The sequence below is a fragment of the Amblyomma americanum genome, chromosome 1, assembly GCF_052857255.1.
Source record: "Amblyomma americanum isolate KBUSLIRL-KWMA chromosome 1, ASM5285725v1, whole genome shotgun sequence".
In the NCBI taxonomy this organism is placed as follows: Eukaryota; Metazoa; Arthropoda; class Arachnida; order Ixodida; family Ixodidae; genus Amblyomma; species Amblyomma americanum.
Genome location: NC_135497.1, coordinates 432,193,987 through 432,214,857, shown reverse-complemented (window position 1 = coordinate 432,214,857; position 20,871 = coordinate 432,193,987). Strand labels below are relative to the sequence as shown.

At 46.1% G+C, this 20,871-nt stretch overlaps 1 protein-coding gene across 1 annotated transcript; it reads left to right on the top strand.

The window, feature by feature from the left end:
- Positions 1 to 1,723: 1,723 nt before the first annotated feature.
- LOC144125089 (uncharacterized) lies at positions 1,724 to 18,072 on the top strand. Its single transcript, XM_077658176.1, has 6 exons — positions 1,724 to 1,945; positions 2,706 to 2,799; positions 3,334 to 3,409; positions 5,473 to 5,602; positions 10,018 to 10,127; positions 17,845 to 18,072. The coding sequence occupies exons 1-6, from the start codon at positions 1,930 to 1,932 to the stop codon at positions 18,070 to 18,072; spliced, it is 654 nt and encodes a 217-aa protein (XP_077514302.1). The 5' UTR covers positions 1,724 to 1,929.
- The last annotated feature ends 2,799 nt before the right edge of the window (positions 18,073 to 20,871 follow it).

Genomic DNA, 20,871 nt, shown 5'->3' with positions numbered 1-20,871 from the left:
AAATGTCGCTAAATATAGACAGCAGCGTATGCAGCCGAAGGTGAAATGCGGCGGCCGGCGAGTTTGAACCGATTTTATTCTCGGTCGAAATGAGAATAAAGTCTTGGGACTGACATCAACCGCGTGCTTTAAAGAGTTTCACCTGCTTTGACACAGTCTAGCTCCTGTGCACCCGCGCTCGGTCCTCTAAACTACTCTGGTCCCAGCGTGACTGTGTGCTAAGACAATCTGAGCGAAAAGGATGATGTCTGGAGGTTTTGATGTGCACCACGGCCATACAGTTGAGCGACTTGATAACGTACGGGCGCGGCATGCCAGCCTGAATACCGGCCGCCAGCGTCAGAAAAATGCGACAGTAATGTTTGTTCAAGTCCATACTAAGCCGTCGGATGGAGTATCGTTGGCCAATATAGAGTCGTTGGTAGAAGCGATAACAGAAATACAAACAAATGTCTCCCCACGGCGCCTTTAATTGCTGCTGCTCAATCGCGGCTTTCCTGGCCTCAGCTGGCTCCGCTCCTGAAGGTGTCGCGGAAACCGAGCATATCTTTGCTTTACTATGAGACGAGGTTCACAGTAAAACGATAACGAGAGCAGCACCTCAGCGCTAGCCAGTTTCGAAGTGCACTCAGCTGCTGCATCGATGCGAAACCGGCTAGGCTTAGCGACGACTAGGGCAGCCAGGGGGTAGCGCGTAGTTCATTGCCCGGCGCGCCCGCGGGCGGCGTCGTTCCCGAAAGCTCGCCTCGCTCACTCCCGCTGGCTCACTGATTGGCTCAACAGCTTGCGACCTTCACTCGGAAGGTTGGAAAATCGAGAAGCGAGCGACTGGCGCTGCGACTCAGCGATACTTTATGCCCACGTTTGCACTACTGGTGAACAACCTTTAAGGCACATATGCTTGGGTTATCGGCTGCGTTGCGGCGAGTCTTAGTTAAGATCGTCCGCGACGCCATCGTCACCGTCCGTGACGCACAGGCTGAGAACTTCAATTCCAGTACGTGCCGAAGCAACTCGTATTTATCGTAACGATACGAACTCGAAAACACGCCTGCTTCGATGCGCTAGTGGGCTCTTGCTTGTTAATCTACACGCGATCAGGATGCGGCGAGTGCTAGCCGCTGTTGCATATTAGCTAAAGTGAGACGCAAGTATCGACGTAGTTTCGTAACGCAGTTGATATCAAAGCACTCCGCTTGTACTGGTCACCGATTAAGCTGTTAAGTTTCATGATCTCCGGTGAGCGTGCCAGTGTCGCGCAAATTAATGCATAGCAGCTACTCTCCATCGTGCCAATTGCGTTCAACTTATCCACGATATTCGCCAGCTTGAGATACGGCGCTTTTCTTCGCTGTTTTTGTCGCAACTTAGTGATTTTATCTGGCATAAAACGAAATTGCATTCTGTCAACACCATCGTCTGCTCCGTCGTCTGCTCCGTCGTCTGCTAGGCATCCGGGACACTTCAGGGGATCACAGGATCGCAGCTTCTACAAACCACATACCAGAAAAAGTAACTGAAAGCGCTTTAGTATTATTAAATAATATAAAAATAATTTAAAATAAATGCAATGTCTTTGTTGTGAAGATAATATAAGTATTCATGGTTTAAAAAACTAATTTTTTTGTCGGTTGCAAATTTTCACCGACACGAAAGCACAGCCGTCGGCGCCATTGCAGTGCAGCCGATACGTCGTGTTTTGTATAATTTGCCTCTTTGAGGCATTGCTTGATTACTTGTACGGCGGACACGTGTGAAGAACTCATTCAATAGGAAGGTGAGCAGGAGTGTGTTTTGGAAGCCAACAACCAGGATTTCGGCCTGTCAACATTGGCGAGTTTCAACGGATAAGCCATGAAGAAAGAGTGCTGCGACGTCTTTTCATCTGTTAGGGGAACGAAGACTCCTGCGCCGTTTTACTAAGCCTGGATGAATCGCATGGCCGGTGAGTCCCGCTCTGCGTTTCTTTGCTAATGATCTGTATTCACACGCGCTATATATATGCGGCTATTTATGGATGTGAGTGGAGGCAGTCCGCCTGCGGTTGCCGCAGCTAATGCGGCGCCAAAAAAGCAGGGCCTATATCCTGCATGACAAGTGTCGTTCTCATTGTCTTTATGTGCATTTATTACTCGCGTGCCGTGGTAACTAAAAATGGCACCAGATATCACAACAGAGTTACGCTTTCGCTTGCTAGCGCTTCGACACTCGGTGCAAAAGCATGGATTTGCACTGCGTAGAAGACGATGAGCGAGAAGTGCCGCGCGGCGGAGCGCTCGCGCTAGGCCAGCTGCGATCAGACACCGCACTATTTTGCTCAGGGTTAGTACTCATCGGATTAGTGCTTGTGCCTTAATATGCGTCATACTAAATTTTGAGACAGTGATCGCATGCGAAAGGCTAGTTCATATTCATCGCCTTGTCATTTGTAAACTTGTCTGTGCTTCCCCAGTGGAACAGGATTTGAGGTAGTGTTACGTCAAAGTTAGATCAATCTTGCGTCTCCTGAGCTGTAAACGTTGATGCTTCCTCTCCTTCTGAGCACTGCGAGCTGTCGGAGATGCAACTGCACAATTATTTAGGATTTCTACCTTTTGGCTATATCCCTCGCTTTTGCGGCCCGCATTCAAGTCGTTCGCCATTGGCGATGGATTTTTTGTTACTTATTTTCGCTTTGTTATTTATTCTTGGTTGCGTGCCATCAGCTGCGGTGCCGGCGATTCTCCGAGCTCGGAACTCTTCCCAGGCACGGGATCCTACCCACAGACCTCCCTTCGCCGCACTCACGAGTGTTCTTTGGTATTTTTTTGTTTCTCTTGCCTTTACTAGCATTGCCAGTCGACAAATTTGTGCAGCATTTAATTGTATGCAGATTTGTTAAATGCGCTAGCAATTTTTCTATGATGCCAAGCTGTGCTGTGAGGTATCAAGCTTCCTGCTAGTGAAGGCATGCTTTTTCCATTCTCTCTTCTCATTTAACCAAGGCAGACTGGTTGCAACTTTCAATTTAATACCTAGACATTGGTGCAAGGCACCATGATAGGAATAAATGAAAACCTGCACATCCTATATTCAAATTGGTGTGCGGTATTTCAGCCAGCTCATCTTTCAGTGTGGTTATAACAGTCATTGTGACTCTTCTCCAAGAATGTATATGGGTGCATTACATAAAATCTGTTCATTTGTTTTGTCATGGGCTAGCTCATTGGTTTTTATTTTTGCTTATATTACGTTTAAGTTTAGTTTTTAAAGCAGTAGACGATTTCCACTCTTGTCATTCATGACATGGCTACAGCCACTGACAGCTGTTGCTCCCGATGCATTTATTTGCAGTTGCCAGCAGCCAGCATCTATTGGGCCATGCGTGCTTCCTGCCTTCAGCTGTGTCATCCCTCCTGATCCGTTCATGGTAGTTATTCTTTTTCAGTGATGCATATCTTAGCTGCCTATTTAGAAAAAATATTTTCAATATAGGCTTGCAGCTAGGTTTAGAAGTGCATGAAACTCTACATGCACTTCACAGCAGTGCCTCAGCTTATAATTACCGGAACTGTAGACTTGAACAAAATATAGTCGCTGATGTAGCTCTTGACGCAGCTGCTGTTAACATAAACGTGCTTTGACATTGCACACCTGTTGCCTGGTATGCATATGTGTCCTCGAAAAGGACCTATATGTTCATTTATCCCTTTAAAAACATTGTGCTCTACAATGATGGTTTACCAGTATTTCTGATAGAGACTAAATTGTCAGTCAGTAATGTAACATTGCACGATGACACCAATCCTTGTATGATATAGCATCCTTGCAATGCACTGGGCAAGCTGCTGTCAGCACAGATTTATTGCTGGTTTATTGCCATAGCATATGGTTATACTGCACAGTTTGTACCTCTACCTTCTTAAAGCTTTATACTTTAAAAATTTAAAATTAGTTGAAGGAAAATTCAAGGAAATGTAACAGTAACTGTCTCACATTTTGGTGGACACTTGAACCGTGATATAAGGGAGGGATATAGAAGGGAAGTAATGAAGAGCTGATGCCCATGTTAGATGCCCCTCTTAAGTTAAACATACCTCGCAATTAACAGATTTGGTGCAAAACAAACATGGGACTTGCACGTTCACAAGCACCCTCATGTCAGTAAAACAAAGTGCCAATGTTGCCGCACTTTAGAGCTTTGCTCCTAAAAGCGCAGCTGACTGCTGCTCAAAGTTGAGAGCAAAAATATGTCTAATTTTCCTCATGTGCAGTCTGCGGTGCTGGTGCCATTTGCAATGGTGATGGACATTGAGTTGCATGATGCTCAGTCTGTTCCTGGAGTTAGTGATTTTGTCTGTCATGTGAATGTGCTGTTAAAATTAGTGCAAAACAATGGTTCTCTAGTTCATTTTAGGTAACTATGTCCTGTGCCACATGCTACCACCCATTTTCCTCAAATTTCCTAATCTCATTTAGCCATCTGATTGCCACCCATTCATGCATTCACCTACTCTTGGAATCCTCCCAGTGTTTTAGTGTGGTATTGCTTATATCTTCTCTGCATTACACATGCATTGCACTTCCTCTTTTTTTGATTTAGTCAAGAGATCTCTGTTCCTGTTTCTTGCATAAGCATAAGAGGTGACTCAAGTGCACCATCTAGGCTTGGGATGCAATGTGTAGGGCGCTTCGTTTTTGGGTAAAACCTGGTTTCTCCCTACTGTTGCGTCAAAAAAGATTCTTAAAGATCAGGTTCAACCCAATTTCTGTGCAAATGTGCCTGTAAGAAAGTGTGGTTTAAAGGTGCACAAAGGCAAAGAACTGCTGGAGTGTAGTGGATGTCACATAATTCTTCTGACAGATTTTTAAACAATTCTGGTTATTTTATTTCTCTTTTAATGTTTATTGTTTGTCGGTTGCTTATAATTTTTGATAAACTGAAAACTACATGTACTGACTGGTATTTCATTCCAATAATTATACCCATTATTATGAAGCTGTGTTGGAAGGTAGGTGTGCATTTAGTATGCGTGCTTTGAATTTCAGTGATTGTTTCTGCAATGCAAAATGGAGGACAGGTCTCTGCTGTGCGAGTTTTTTGCAATGGAGTGAAAGTAGCTGGAGCAGCATTTGCTACTGTGTCACCAAGCCAAAAGTTCTCCCACAGACCACTGAGCTTCTGAATACCTATGGCTTAAAGCTCGAAGCTCTGGTTGGCCTTTCCGAGGTTTTCTGGATTAACGAGTGCAAGCCCAAGGGCTCAGAGCTAACAAGCATTTGAAACCATAGAGCTATACACAGTAGTGCTGGGACCGTGCAGTGCAGCAAGTCAGTGTGAATTAGGTCGCGATAAACGTTGTTTACTGTAGAAAGCTTGTGCGAAAAAATAGTTGCGCTCACAAAAACCGCTGTTTCTTTCTTAGTTGGTCATTGAAACAAAGCAATGCATGTAAAATTTTATATCTCACTGATCCCTCAATTTTTTTCCAGCTAAAGACCAAGAGTTGCATGGAAGCTGTGCAAGCCACCAAGTTGCGTGTGATTTTTGCCAGGGACCTGGAGCAGGCTGGGAAATTAGTGGATGGCCAGTGGTATTCACTCAGTAAGGCAAGCTTTTTCTGTAAGTACAGTTTTTGGCATGGCATTGCTTAGGAACGCATGCACTAATCTGACTACTCTATGCCCGCCCATGCTTCAAGAATAATGAAGTTCATGAAAAAAATTGATTTCGGAAAAAAAATTGCCGCTTCTGTTATTTTTTTTCAGAAAAGTATTTGCCATTTAAAGGGCTGTGAAAACCTTAAAATTTATTATGTGTTTGTTTTGGCTTTTTTTTCAAATTTCTTCCACATCTATGTTGGCCTGACCTTGAAGCTTGTCTGCATGAGATTGGCTGCTACCTACAGTTTGCTTTTTTGTTGCTCCTTTATTGCCTGTCACAATCTTTACTTTGCGTGGCAGTGTCATGCAGTTTGGGAAGTAATCTGACCTTATTTCTGCATTGGCCTGTAGTGCAAGCTTTTGCATGTGGGGCATGTTTATGGTGTTCTTTCGTTTGCTGTAACTGCAGTTTGGCCATGAGGGTTAGAGGCTTAGTCCTTTTTTATTTTGATGCAGTGTCATATACTTCATGCATAAATAATGAAGTAAGCACTATTTTTTGTAATAAATGAACAATAATTATAGCTGTGGCCATTACAAGCGCACTTGACTCTAAAATGACTTTCTTTCGGCCTTCAGTATTACATCTTAAAACCAGCCGGAAGACACAAAACAGGAGAAGAGATGAGCACAAAATGAGGCTGGTCTAACAACTGAAATTTTATTGAAGGAAAGTGGCAAAAGAAGACCTGCAAAGAGATTCAAGCATGCAAGACCCCAAAGCAGTGAGAGGGCAAAAAATAACCGAAAGGCACTGATGTACTAGTAAACCATCTAAAAAACTAATTCCTTACAGTGAAGGTTCACCGACGGTTTAGCCAGGCACTTGTTTTTAGCCTTACTGATGTAGTAAGCCTCAACTATGTCAGGACAGATTTATCACTTCCCAAAACCACTGATGTGCAGCAGAAATCAGGCGTGCAAAGAGAAAGGTCGTCCTCCGATTGCATTCACGAGATTGAACGTGCAGTGTCAGGTGAAAATTTGCCTTCCTCTCTATACAGTGAAAGTGTTCTCAGCCAGGCGCACATTCAGATATCTGCTTGTCTGCCCATAGTAGTTTCAGCTACGAGGCAGTGGAATGCAAAAAAACCTTTACTTTTGCAAGTGGTGAACATTTTTTATCTGCCACTGTGCATAGCGGACGATTACCCATTGTTGTACCAAGCCTAGTTTGAACGGTAGTGCAAAGGGCTCCTACATCACTTTTAGCTGTCAAGACAACAGCAACATCATACTTTGGTGCAACTTTCTTGGGATGGTGCGAAATGGCGTGGAGGTAAGGTATAGAGCCCGTCTTTTTGTGCTGCTCAACTACGTCAGCATCATGTGAACGGTGTTTCGTTCCCTCGAGAGAGTAAAAACACACTCTGACAGGTGCGCAAGATGGGCAAGTGGGAACCCAGGTGCCATTGGCTTGGAAACCTGCTCCGAGAATGCATTCTAAGCACTGTGATGGCATGACTTTCATAAAGCGGTCGTGATGCATGTGATTGCCATCCTGTCCTTCACCAGCCTCGAGTGGTTCAACTCGTAGCTAAGAGGCTTCCTGATCTTGGGCTTTGGCGCCAACATATGTGGTCGTCCGCAAAGCGCAGGTCTAAGTCAAGAAGCTACAAATGGTTATGCTTAGTGAAATTCAGACGTAAAAGATAGGCTTTGACCACATGCCTAAAGATTTCTAAAACGTCTTGTGCCAACTTATCTGAGCCCTCCTTGTGCAAAAAAATTAGGTAGCTATCAACATAATGAAATGCTACTATGCCGAGGCCTTCCAAACAGGGCTTTGATGCGGTATCGACTCTGGACAGAAGAATGTCACGGAGGAACAGTGCAACCTGGGACCCTCTGCATATGCCTGATTTCTGATGTAAATACCGCCTTGCCAACTCACAAAAGTGAAGTTCTGTGGAGCTCTAGTTTCTTGTGGACAGCAACCTGGGCAGGTGCTCTGCAGTGAGCATCGACATGGAGGGCCTGCACTATTCATTGTCACATGATAGACCTCTGAGGCATGTGCAAACTGCATCAGGGTGAACAACGAACATGCTTTTACAGATGATTGCGTGATTTCGGTTGCTGGCTTCTTGGGGCTGTTGTCCTTTTACTGCAAATCCGCATTTGTCAGTTGGCAGGGCGGTATTTACACGCAGGTTGTACCTTTGCTCAGCAACATTTTTTTGTTTAAAGTCGATAAGGCATTAGAGGCCTGTTTGGAAGACCTTGGCATAGTAGCATTTCGTTATGTTCATGACTGTAATTTTTCTGGACATAGAAGGCTCAGATAAGTTGGCACAAGATGTTTTAGGAGTCCTTAATGCATGCGGTCAAGGCCTGTCTTTTACATCAGAATTGTCTAAGCAGAACCGTTAGCAGTTTCTTGATGCAGACTTGCGCTTTGTGGACGAATATGTTTGTCGGGGCTACAGCTAAAGATCGTGGAAGGCTCTTTTTAGCTACGAGTCGGACCACTCGTTGGGGAAGGATGGTGAAGAGGTGTATTTGTCGCTGGTTAAGGTCAGTAAAGATGGAAACACTTGATGGGTGTGCAATCGTGTGCATGACATCAGCTTTAGATAAGTCATGCCATCATTGCTGAGGACGCATTCTTGTAGCAGATTTCCAAGCAGCTGGGTTCCCACTTGCCCATCTCAACAACCTGTCATAGTATGTTTTCACTCGCTCGAGGGTAAGGAGCACATACTCCGATGATGCTGATACACCTTACCTCCACAGTATTTCACAGTCTCAAGAAAGTCGCGGGAAAGCGTAATGCTGCTGTTGTCTTAACAGCGAAGTGCAAGACAGGAGGCCTTTGCGCCGCCATTAAAAAGGCTTGATAAAACTGGGTACTGTCCACAATGGACAGTGTCACAAAAAAAGGTTCACCACTTGCAAAGCAATGGAGTTTATTGCATTCCACTGCCTTGTGGCTGCAACTAATATGGGCAGACGGGCAGATATCTGAATTTGCACCTGACAGCACTTTCACTCTATAGGGGGAAGGCAAATTCTAATCTGGCACTGCACGCTAAATCTTGTGAATGCAAATCTGAGGATGACCTGTCTCTTTGCACGCCTAATTTCCACGACACATCAGTGGTTTATGGAAGGGATAAATCTGTCGGTAGATAGTTGAGGCTTACTACATCGGTAAGGCTAAGGACACGTGTGGCTAAGCCATCGGAAAACCTTCACCGTAAGGAATTTGCTTTTTTAGATGATTCATTAGTATGCCAGTGACCTTTGATTGCACTTTGCCCTTTCACTGCTTTGGGTTATTGTGTGCTTGTATCTCTTCGCGGGTCTTCTTTTTGCGGCTTTCCTTCAATGATGCCGCCGCAGTGGCTCAGTGGTTATGGCGCTCGGCTGCTGTCCCAAAAGACGCAGGTTCGATCCTGGCCGCATCAGTCAAATTTCAATGGAGGCGAAATTTTAGATGCCCGTGTACTGTGCGTTGTCAGTGCACGCTAAAGAACCCAAGGTGGTCGAAATTTCTGGAGCCATCCACTACGGCGTCCCTCATAGCCCGAGTCGCTTTGGGACGTTAAACCCTCACAAATCAAATAATCAAAATCTTCAATTAAATTTTTGTTAGTCCCACCTCTTGAGCTCATGTCTTCTTGTGTGTTCTGGCTGGTTTTAAGGTGAGTCAGTACCAACTCGGCCAGGCATAAGCCTTGTTCAGTATTACAACATTTTGAATAAAGTGAGTTTACTAGGCTATGTTGCCGGGGATCGTGTCCGCAGCAGTTGTGGGCAACTCAGAAGAGATAGCATCATACGATTGGTTGTGTAATTGGCAGAGGATGACGTGAGGATGCTGCTCGAAAAGAAAATTTCATAATCGGATAATTATTTGCAGCCAAAAATGTCCAAAAAGTGGCTGGGCCAGAGAAAAAGTGCCGCAAATTTTGAAAACGCTGAAAGTAGGAGCTACAGCATAGTGCCAAGTTCGAAAAACTGGAAGTATGGACAAAGCCAAAGCTTGGCGCCAAGTTTGAAAACTCGAAATGAGCAATCACGTGACCAGTGATAAGTGTCCTATACTTAACCAGGAGATAGGAAAAAGAATGATAAATTAGAGGCAATTAGGTAATTATTGAGAAGCGAGAAGCAATGAATGCATGATTAGACTGGGCAAGTATTCAGTGAGTGGGCAGGAACGGTCCATGGAGGAAAATTTGAAAACTCGAAATCGTTGCTGGGATGAAGTGAGGGTAAAATTAGAGTTAATTGATAACCAATCAAGTCAACGAGAAAACAACCATGGCGCCAAATTTGAAAGGCGACCAGTGTCGAGGAGGCGTCAACGCTTTCACATTTTTTTTTGTGCAGGTAGCAGCGGTGATCTCTATTTTTTGTTTTTTTCAGCCAAGACAAAAACCATTTTTCTTGGCTCATGGGCGATGTATCTAGAAACCTGCGGCCAGGACAACGCTGGACAGCATGCATCAGCAAGCTCGAAAAAAAAGCACGAAACAGTAAATATTGATCATTTTCATTTCAATTCTAGTGGTTTTGTGCACGAATTACTCTGGAATGCACAAAGCTTGTGTTGACAGGCGACCATTAACAAGCTGTGCATTTTTGTGCATAGCCTACTCCAGAACACAAATCCTGTGTTAATTGACAGGTGACAGTAACGACTGCTACACAGTGTACGAGCACTACACAAGACACACTACAGAAGACAAGGCAAACTACAGAAGACAAGACAGACTACAGAAGACAAGACAGACTCCAGAAGACAAGACAGACTACAGAAGACAAGACAGAATACAGAAGTCAAGACAGACTACAAAAGAGAGGACAAACTACAAAAGACAGACTATAAAAGACAAGACAGACTACAGAAGACAGGACTACAAAAGACAAGACAGACTACAGAAGACAAGACAGACTACACAAGACATGCCCAAAATACGACAAGACTACAGACTACAGAAATTTTTTGTCTTAGAATCCTGTAGTGCGTTTTGACTGGGACGGTTGCAAGGGCCAGGTTATTTATTTTATTTTTGCCACAAAAACGGATGGGTGCTCAAGGGCGCTTGCGTTTAAAGTTGGCGGCTTGAAAGTAAAGCCCACGCTTCAACGGCTTCCGCGCGTTTCCGGCGGTGCGGGGTCTACTGGATCGGGCTCTCTCGCCCACTTGCATGTACCTTCAGATATGTACTGTGAATGGAAGAAATTAGCCGAGAGCTCGAAAAGAACAGCTCCGTCCAACTGCCGAAGCTATTGAATGAAGTCACAACACGTACCTCGCCGTGAAGCTGAATCGGCCTGGCCGGGCCGGCGGCGGCTGGCGCTCCCTTCGCAAAATAGAGACATAAAAAAGTCTCCACCAGTGCAGTCAGAGTGCGCCGAAACCGCCGAACGCGTCGGCGGTGAAGCACAGTTGGAGCATAGAGGGTCTCGGTTTGGCCGACATGACGTCGCCATGCAGCGCGCGCCCATTACTACGGAGTGTAAACGCACTGTAACAGAGCCTACGCTTAACCGCTAACCAACGTATTCAGTGGCGGCATCTATGGGAGCCACTGAAACCCCCCGCCCACTCCCTGATTAAAAAAAAGAAACCTTCTCGAAGGCTCGGAATCGAACCAGGGCCTTGGTAGCTTTAGGCGGAGACTCTACTACTCCGCCACGACGGCTGAAGATTTAACCATGAATGAAGGCGCATCAAGTGAATGCACTCTTCCGATGCAGAAGTCTCCGCGCTTTCGCTACGTATATCCTGGCCTAACACAGCTAGGTCATGAACAATTTTTTTAACTGCCTTGTACCTTGTCTCCCGTCCATAATAAACGATTTCCGTTAATAGTTTGAAGTTGACTGGCACAGCCGAGAATGTTTCGCCTGGCGAGCGTGCGAACACACAAGCGCTCTTTATACTGCGAACTGCCTTTTACGATCACCGACCATCGTGCCATCATAGTTTTTCATCGACCGTGGCGATCATTTGGCCAGCCTTGACAGGCTCCTTCAAAGGTTAACTGGCACTTGAAGCGGCAGTTGGAGCTCCTCTGCTGTTTGGCACTTTTAAATCGAGGCGCATCAAAAACAATACCGCGGGGCAGGCAAAGCTCATACACGCGAAGCGCCATAACAAATCAAAACTCTCCTGGCTGCCTGTGGCGCCGCCAAGCATTGGTTTTCTTTGCCATTCAGGTTGTCAGTTGACTGTCTTCCTTGTGTGATAAAAGTGCGCTATCGGTTTTAAAACAAAACTTACTACAATATTGAACCGCGCAACCTTCTTTTGTCAGCCTCAGAGGTTCGCAGCTTCCACGTAAAAAGGAACATTCCTCCAAGGTGGCGTCTCTTGTCCTAGGACGTCATCACGCTTGTACTTGCGAGATTGCCCTCTGGCGGCGATACCTGTATTTTGGTCCTTGTTATTTTCTACCTTACGAGAGCTTTGTTTTCAGTAAAAGTTGCGTTTTTGTAATCAGGAGCTTGTATTCTATCGATACAAGGCAACCTCAATTTCTCCTCAGTGTCTCTTTAATGCGCGTTTATAGCCTGGCGTAACGCGTGCGCGCGCACTGCACACCAACGTCACGCCGGCCAAAGCGAGACCCTCTATACTCCAACTGCGCTTGACCGGTGACGCGTTCGGCGGCTTGGGCACACTCTGACCACACTGGCGGAGACTTGGAGCATGTCTCTATTTCGTGCCGAGTGCGCCAGCTGTGCCCGCCAGACCAGACCGATTCGGTTCCGCGGCGATGTTCGCGTTGTGACATCATTCAATAGCTTCGGTTGTAGGGTGGTTGTGTTCTTTTCGAGCTCTCGGCTAATTTAATTCATTCACAGTACACATCTGAAGGTACATGCAAGTGGGCGAGAGAGCCCGATCCAGTGGACCCTGTACCTCCGGAAACGCGCAGAAGCCGTTGAAGTGTCGGCTTTACTTTCAAGCCGTCTACTTTAAATGCGAGCGCTCTTGAGTACCCATCTGTTTTTGAGGCAAAAGATTAAATAAATAACCTTGTCCTTGCAACCGTGGAAGACCTCGACGCCGCTTTCTGCACCGTGCTACCGCGCCGTTCAGGGAATCACAATCCGTTGACCCCAAAGCCCCGGCAAGCATCCGGTGGGCGCGACACGCTGACCTTGTCCTGGCCCCTCGCGACTCCTCGCACTGGGGTTATGATATTTAATTTGCAACGTCTGCTCATGGTGGAAGGGGAAAACAGCCCGCCGGCGCCTAACTGAACCGTGCTCCCTCAAAAGCATCGCACGCTCTGTGGGGCGGAGGTCGCTGAAATGCAGGCCGGAGTTTTTGCGAGAACTTTGTCATCGGGCCGGGAACGAGACCCATCGTTACGCTGGCAAGACGCCGCTGAAAACGTAAACGAAGCAATGGTAGCTACCCCCGATAGATGCCTTCAACGTAGCGGTGGTAGCTTTCATTTTGGCTGCTGCTAGACCGCACCGCTAGCCGCGAGAATTCACGGAGTCTAAGTTTACGTCATGTTTCACGTCACTGCGTCCTGTAACGTCATTAGAGTGCGCCGTGATGTCATAAGTGTTCCCGAGTTTGAATCGGAGTGGCGGAAAAAACTTTTTCAACTTCGAATCCAAATTTCTTTCAAATAAATGCATCTTTCGCTCCCGGACAAGCGGCAACAAAGCCATGAAATGACGAACTATCACATTTTGCTTAGAAAAGAAATTTGATTCAGTTCTCACTGTTCCTTTAATGTACCATTTATATTCTTGGCCAAAAGTGTTAAGGCTACAGCATTCAGCTTCAGTGAAATCAATGTTCCTAGAATAATTCATGTAGCGCATCATTCAAAACTGTAATTAAGCAGGAAGCTTCTGTATCGCAAGAAGAAACCTGCTATCATTTCAAGGTCACTCGGTCATTAATAATACAGTAATGGCTGTGTTATGCGGCTGAAGCGGAAAGCCTTTGGCCTTAAGATATCACCGATACTGAACATTACTCTTGTTGAAAATGTGAATACTTTGCACACGTTCCAGGCTTCCACTAGCATGGGTCCTGCTGCACCACGGAATCCAGGTGTTCTTTCGGAGGTCAATGGCCAGGTACGATGGCTTCTCATATTTAGATCTAGTTTGTAAGTTTGAAATGGTTTTAGCTCTCGATCTTGGTAACTGCAGGCAAACAGTCTAGAAACTGTGGAAATGTATAGGGCTGAGGATCAGTGCACACCTCTTGGACACGTACGTGAAATGTTTCATCCAAATGGCATGGAGCGGAAAAATATTGCCTGCACAGGAGCCCCAGGCACAATTTGAACCTGTGACATCTCAGGGTAGCTTTGCTTAATGAAGGCTTAGATCACTAGACCATGACCACAACCTTTCATGTTCTAATTAGCACAGCCTCTTGTGCTAACATTTAATGGCTGTGTTTTAAATATTCATAATCTTTCATCTGTTAGTTCGGTGCTTTCGAATATTTGGCAGCATTAAAAGAGATAAAAAGGCTCATCTATGTTGTCAAAGGCAGCTTGATATGATTGCACACAAACGTGACCTGGTGGCCCATCGCGCTGCTCACTGCAAAGAAGAGAGCGATGTGTCATATTTTTTCATTAGTAGCGTTTGCAAGGAAAACTGCCATTTTCGTAATGTTACATATAGGAGTCCTGAGGAATAGGATTTTAGCAGTTTTAATGTGGCAAATAATAACTCTCTCCCCAATCTGTTATAGGGCTTCATACAAAGCATATGTGCAGCTGTTTTATTGCAGGTCCACCGCGGAAATTATCAGTGCAGAGCGATGACGCCGGCTTCTTTCCCGAGGTCGGGACTTCTTGTTTTGCAAGGACGCCACAAAACTTTTGTGGGGTTCCCCACAAAAGTGCTGCTCCTTCCCCGACGAGCCTTAAAGGAAAGAGCGTTCGAGGAAGGAGCACCACTGGCTCAGTATGCCGGCAATTCCTCAAGACTGGTGACATGCAGAAGCCTCGGATGAGCTCAGGAAAACTAGCAGCTGTGGGCAGTAAGCCTCTTTTATTTAGGTACATTTCCTGACTGACAAAGGCAATTCTTTATTTAAATGTGCATGACTTAAATACGTTTTTTTAGGGCATCTGCATGTCTTCAATTTAGTCGTGATCAATACAGCTTCTGATGCAGTTGATGCATACATCAAAGCTGCACGAGCTGCCGAGGATGAGAAAATGCGGAGAGCAGTTGAATTGCTACCTGGCGGACATGCAGAGGGAGATCAAGTAATCATCGCCTGCACCTGCCCTGTAGTCAATGACTGTAGTCAGATAAAAATGATAAAACAAAGGCATCAAGAAAAATTTTCATTGACTGCAGCCGGGTAGTTAGTGCTGGGATGCAGATTTGCTGCACTGAAGGGTTGCAAGTTCATTCAGGTAGCCTACATATTCAGAGCTATTAACTGTACACCAGAGTACATGTTGCAAGGCCACTGTATCCCCATGACGAGACCCTCGTATCTGTACGAAGGTTACGTCGCCCTCGTATATACGAGGGCGGGTGTGACACGTATTCAAAAGCGTATATATGAGGCACGTATCAGACGTATATATGTGTTTCGCCATACGTGGATAGGAACGCTTATGCCATACGAGCACGCATACATACGAGCATATATGTGGACACATATCCAATAATTGCGTATATGTGAGACACATTTAAAATATATATACGAGATTTTTCAATAGGGGAGTCTAGGCACCATACCATTGCGGTACAATCAGAACTCACGATTAGAATCTAAATCGCCCTTTAAAGCACGTTCTTCTGTTTGGCGGAGCAAGAAAGCTTGCTCCAGATCACCGACTGAAATACGCCACAAAATTGACGCTCGATATTTAAAGTCGGAATCCTCACTAACAGTTCTACCGAGCGGCGGGCCATGGCTGCGCGAGAGTAGCTCGTGTAAAACCTCTTTTCGGGAGATGGAACATCTGCGCATAAAATCAGCGCTGCTATAAACCACGAAAGAATCTACCCGAGGCGCGCGCACACGTGACACACGTCAGCTCCTTCCCTGCTCACCGCCGTCTGCTCGGATGGCGCGGTGCAGTTCCAGGAGCGTAACAAGACGACAAACGCAGTGTCGCCCTTCGCGATAAGACAGGCCAAAGCACCTGTGACGATCATTTTAGAAACAGTTGCTCGCGGCTAAATGCATTCCTGGTAAATCTAGTCCCTTATCTCACGACAAACAATAAGCTGAGCGGCATTAGCCCTCTATTAAATAAGCATCAACACAATGGTTAAGCAGAGAATGAGAGATAGCCACAATAAACCCCAGAAATGTATACATTGGCGCCCTCAATAAGCTATGCAGCTATTCTTAAGAGGGAAAATGCAAACACTAGCGTCCGTAATCAGGTTTCAGGTGCACGGCATGCACCACTTCTAGCCGTGCATGGCACTGCATTGGGAACGACTCCATAGTCCAGTTCCCCTAGTTGTCGCAGCATCCCGTAAGGTTCGAGATAAGGCCCTAACACTTTCAATGCAGGAATGCATTCAATGGCTACATTTAAAGCTCTCTGCGTCCGACGTAAGGGAAAATGACCATCTCCGACGTGGCCGCTATAACTGCCGCGTGCATGCAGACGCAAGGAAGTTCAAAGGGACGCGAAAGAAAAGACTGAAAGAATAGGAGCGTCGCAGCAACCACGTCCCCTAAGGTGATTCCTGCAGCAGCAGATACCCCATCCCTTCGTAATCTGGCATGCATGTCATGGAAGCTTGCAAAACTGGCTTTGCTCATTCAATAGTTAGCTTGCATTTAGCGTGGCATGAACAGCAGCAGATTGGCTGAAAACTGGCTGTTTTTCGGCCGCGGCGAAGTGCATTAAGAAGTGACCAGAGACTCAATTGCAACCGCTGCCGCTCATTATTCTTTGGGAGCGCGCAGTGTGGCTTCTTTTGCGACGCATTCTATGTTGCTTTAGAGCACAAGTTCGCAGCCTACCGCGCAGGTGCTCCGGTCGGCGCTCGTATATGTACACGTGCTAGTAGCGTACACATCCCTCTTCGAGTGTGATAGTCTTTAACCCGATAGCGTTAAAGTCCCCGTTCCTCAGAAAATCCGACGTCGGCGTTACCTTGTCGGTGTCGGCGTTATGAGCGAAAAATCGCAAAAAATGGCTCTGGCGCTGGTGGCCCCAGAGATCAACCTAGGAGGCAGGTAGGCCACCTAGATCACATGACCTTGCGGCGTCATCACAACTTGCCCAACGGATAATGAGCAAGCTGCCCATCGTGGCAGTTGGCAATAAATGAATGATTGGTCCCTCGGGAAGAGCAACCTGGCCCGCACAAGGCCCACCGTTGGGAGCACCTGCCATCGCGGGGCAGTGGCGGATCGCTTAACCGCTGGACCACTGCACGAGGAGTGGTAGGAAGACTTTAAGGGATCTATGAATATAAAGTCTAGAACGACCAATTCCTCATATATGGGAGTTAACTCACTAAAGCTAGTGCGTCATATCCTTAAAGTGGAGCTTAAGTGTACCCTCCAATTTTGTGTGCCTGGTTGGATCGTCGCGCGCAAAAAATGCCTATAAATATTGTTGCACCAACGCTACCGCCCTCGGTCCTTGCATCCGCCAGGCCAACCTTACCTAGAACGCGTGACATAATTGGGAAGTAAAATGAATTGAAAAGAAACGTTTGTGCCTAGACAACAACAGCAGGTGATTATTCTAAGCAACGCTACGTAATCGTTGAGTGCTAACAAGTGATGTAACGAATATGTGCGGATTGGCGTCCACACCCAGTCTTTGCCACCTGGTTTCTACTCTGCGCTGCGTTGTCGTAGATTTTAAAGTGGCGAGCGTCGATGGACTTCCGGTCTTTTATGCGTAGTCGGGCAAGCCATTGGAAGTCTTCTACGCGCTGAAGGTAGGCGGTGACGGCGATGCTATCTTCGTCGGTGAGCGTGGCTGTAGCCTCGCTGCCGTGGTGGAACCTAATCGGCGTCAATCTGTGTATTGCAATTTAGCGTCTTGATGCGACATGTGGGCTATGAGGGATGGCGTAGTAGACGGCTAAGGATCAGTTTAGACCACCTGGGGATCTTATACATGCGCCGTACCTCGGCGGCATAAGAGGTGGCCCACTCGCACTCACGTCCACTCACTCACACTTACATGCACTCTCTCAACTCACGTTCAATCTCAGTCGGATCCACTCACTCGCACTCTTGTGCACTAACCCTAGGACAAGACCTGGGATGTCATCGTCCCCTGTGTCGTCTTCGCCTACAACACTGCACTGCAGGAGGCCACCCAGATGACACCGTTTAGGCTCGCCCATGGCAGGAAGTCAACCACCACGTTCGATGCCATGCTCCAAACCGTCACCGATGAAGAGAACTTCAACGTCGCTGCCTATCTTCAGCGCGCAGATGAAGCACGACTTGCCGGGCTACGGATCAAGGACCTATAGCACACCGACGCACGACGCTACCACCAACGCTGGTGCCACACAGAATACAAGCCCGGTGAGCGTGTGTGGGCGCCCATTGGCCAACAAGACCTTATTTGGCTAGAATGTTAGCCACCGCCTCTTGTGATGAAACGCCGCAGTGCCCTGGGACTCAGATAAAACGCACTTCTTTGATACTGCGCGGAAGAAGGAACCTTAGGTGCCGGCTCAAAAAAAGTCCCTGAGATTTCCAGAGATAATAAAATAGAGAGGAAATCTGTGAGCACAATTACGACCTTTGACAAATTCCCAGGGATACTGTTAAGAGTCAATCCAAGAGCAAAAACTCAGAAACGAACATATCGGTGTGTAATCAGAACAACTCCAAAATAGTACATGCGAATAAATCCAGATCGTCACCTTCTCGCTGCTCCCATAGACATCTGTTGCAACGACAGTGTGATGGGGGAAGATTTGTAGGTGTCTAACGAGAAGACCATTTAGTATATTAGTGGGTAAGTGCCTTGCATTGGATGGGAAAATGCGGCCAGAAGCAAGATTCACATCAGCTTTTCCGTAGCTAATACGTTGCGAATAGCAGAGGTTTACATCAATGTTAGGTAAAAGCATTTTTGTATACACTGCCTGAGAAAGCAGAAACCTTGGTCAATGATTAGTGAAAAGGAGGGCCGGCTGTGAAAGGAAAATGGATGAATCCCACCAGGGCAAGCTCAGAGGACATTAAGAAGGTTCGCGCCGTAAGAAACTGCAAGCGAGAATTTAGGTTTGATATACAGGCTTCTAGGTGCACAGCGTTCAAAACCGATTCAAGGAGTTCTGGGCAGATACGCACTGCTTGCCTTTCTAAGAGGAATAAGGGTAGAAGCTTGTACTTTGGGCGACTAGAAAATAGGGTGGGACCTTATTACTGTATGGGCCGGACATAGTCCTTCTAAAGAAACAGGAGCGTGTATCTACGCATACCAGTCTTTTTTTTTACTTAGTTCTGTGAGCTGGCCAAGGGCACGTTCTCGTCTTGCAACATTATTCCTTATGTAAGGCTGCCAGTCCAAGCTAGGGTCGTATGTCACACCCAGACGTCTGATAGATTTCATCTGTGGAATTTGGTCCGGGCAATATGTTAACGAGATGCATCGAGTATGTTTCTTAGAAGGTTCAAAATTTAAAAAAAATGCACTTCTCTTAGATTTATTTCTTCTTGAGCCTATAGTGGGGCTACTGCGGGCACCAGGAAAGAGGCAGAATGCTTTAGTTACGTTGATAATTAACAAAACACGTTAAACATATTTTCCTCCTTCTTATTTTAGAGGGTATTTTGTATTAGCACAATTGGAGATCGTCCTGCAAACTATCTATCCAAGAAAAAAATTCATGAACAAATTTTTAGCGCGGGTTAAGAAAGGCGTCACCTTGGTAGGCGGCTTCACGCCGTAATTCAGCGGCAATGAGCACCTCTGACGTCATAGCTCGGCCCTACGCATTGCATCACGCTGCTGCCGTCAGCTGAGGCCCAGACGGACGGGCCGTTGGTATCTCTGACAGATTCGCTTCGCTCCGCGGCCGCAGCTTCGGAACCCAATGAGCGCTGTCACTGTGCTTGCAATTCGACCTCAAGTAATGCCCCCCAAATAGAGGGCATTGCCTCAAGGCGACTTCTTTGTCATTGTCGTCGGTTGGAGTGGCAAAAAGGCTCACGTTATTCTCAACCGCTGAGTGCGCGACGTGCACAGATACTTTTGCAACTACAAAACTTTTATTTTCGGGCCTGTGCACAAGGAGCATATATGCATTAACTGTCATGATACCTTGGTTGGAAAATCCTCGACCGTTAAGCCGCTCCATGAGAGTAATTGTTTCAAACCGTGGTTTGCAAACAACTCCAGGTGGATCTAAAAATTCTGTGCGAGGCACTTGTTCCGCTAGAGGCAAAATAAATACGAAATCTCTCTATAACTGAGTGTCATTCGATGTTAGCAGAGTAGCTGGAGCTCCGCGTGACCCTTTAGGGGCTCACAACTAAATTTTTGACAGGTGCATGTAACGTTCAGCGCCTGCTACCTTTCACCACTGAAATAATTTTAGTTATTAGTTTGCTACAGGAAAATTGCCTATTTGGAAAACCTATATACATAGCGCTTTTTTAGAAGCGAACGTCCCTGTCACGGTTATCTGACAGCAGTCTTCTTGCAATGAATATCTTCAAGAAGAATTTAATACTCAGAACTCAGATTTCTGAACCCACACAAAAAGAATTGGTTAGTTATCTTCCATCAGTTAAACAACATGTTCAGATTTGATGGAGACACTAGTACTTTATTGGAGAATTGCTTTAGTAGCAAAATTACAATTTGAAGACTCACACGCGAACTATAAAGGGGTAAATGAAGCACAAATACCTTTTACAGGAGAGGCTCAAAAGGCTGTCAAATTGCTCAAAAAGACGCACTTCAATTCCTTCTCTAAGAATCCTCTTCTCAAATAGTTGAAGTGGCGGTTATATGGTCAAAAATAATTTATACATTCGGGTTCACTGCAAAATCCACAGAGTGCAGAAAGCGCCAAGTCAGACCTCTGTAAACAGCAATTCAGAGAAAGTATACGGCCACGCAGCCTCGTCAGAGAAACTTCAAGGTGTCCAGTTCTATAAAATTTCTTCTTCAGGAATATCTCAAATGCTGATAATCCGTTAAAGTTAAAAGAGACCGGCTTGCGCGCTTAATAACGAACGGTGCCGAAACCTAGCCGGTGTCATATACGCTGTACCGGAAAGGATAGGCAACACGAGGCCACTAAGGGATG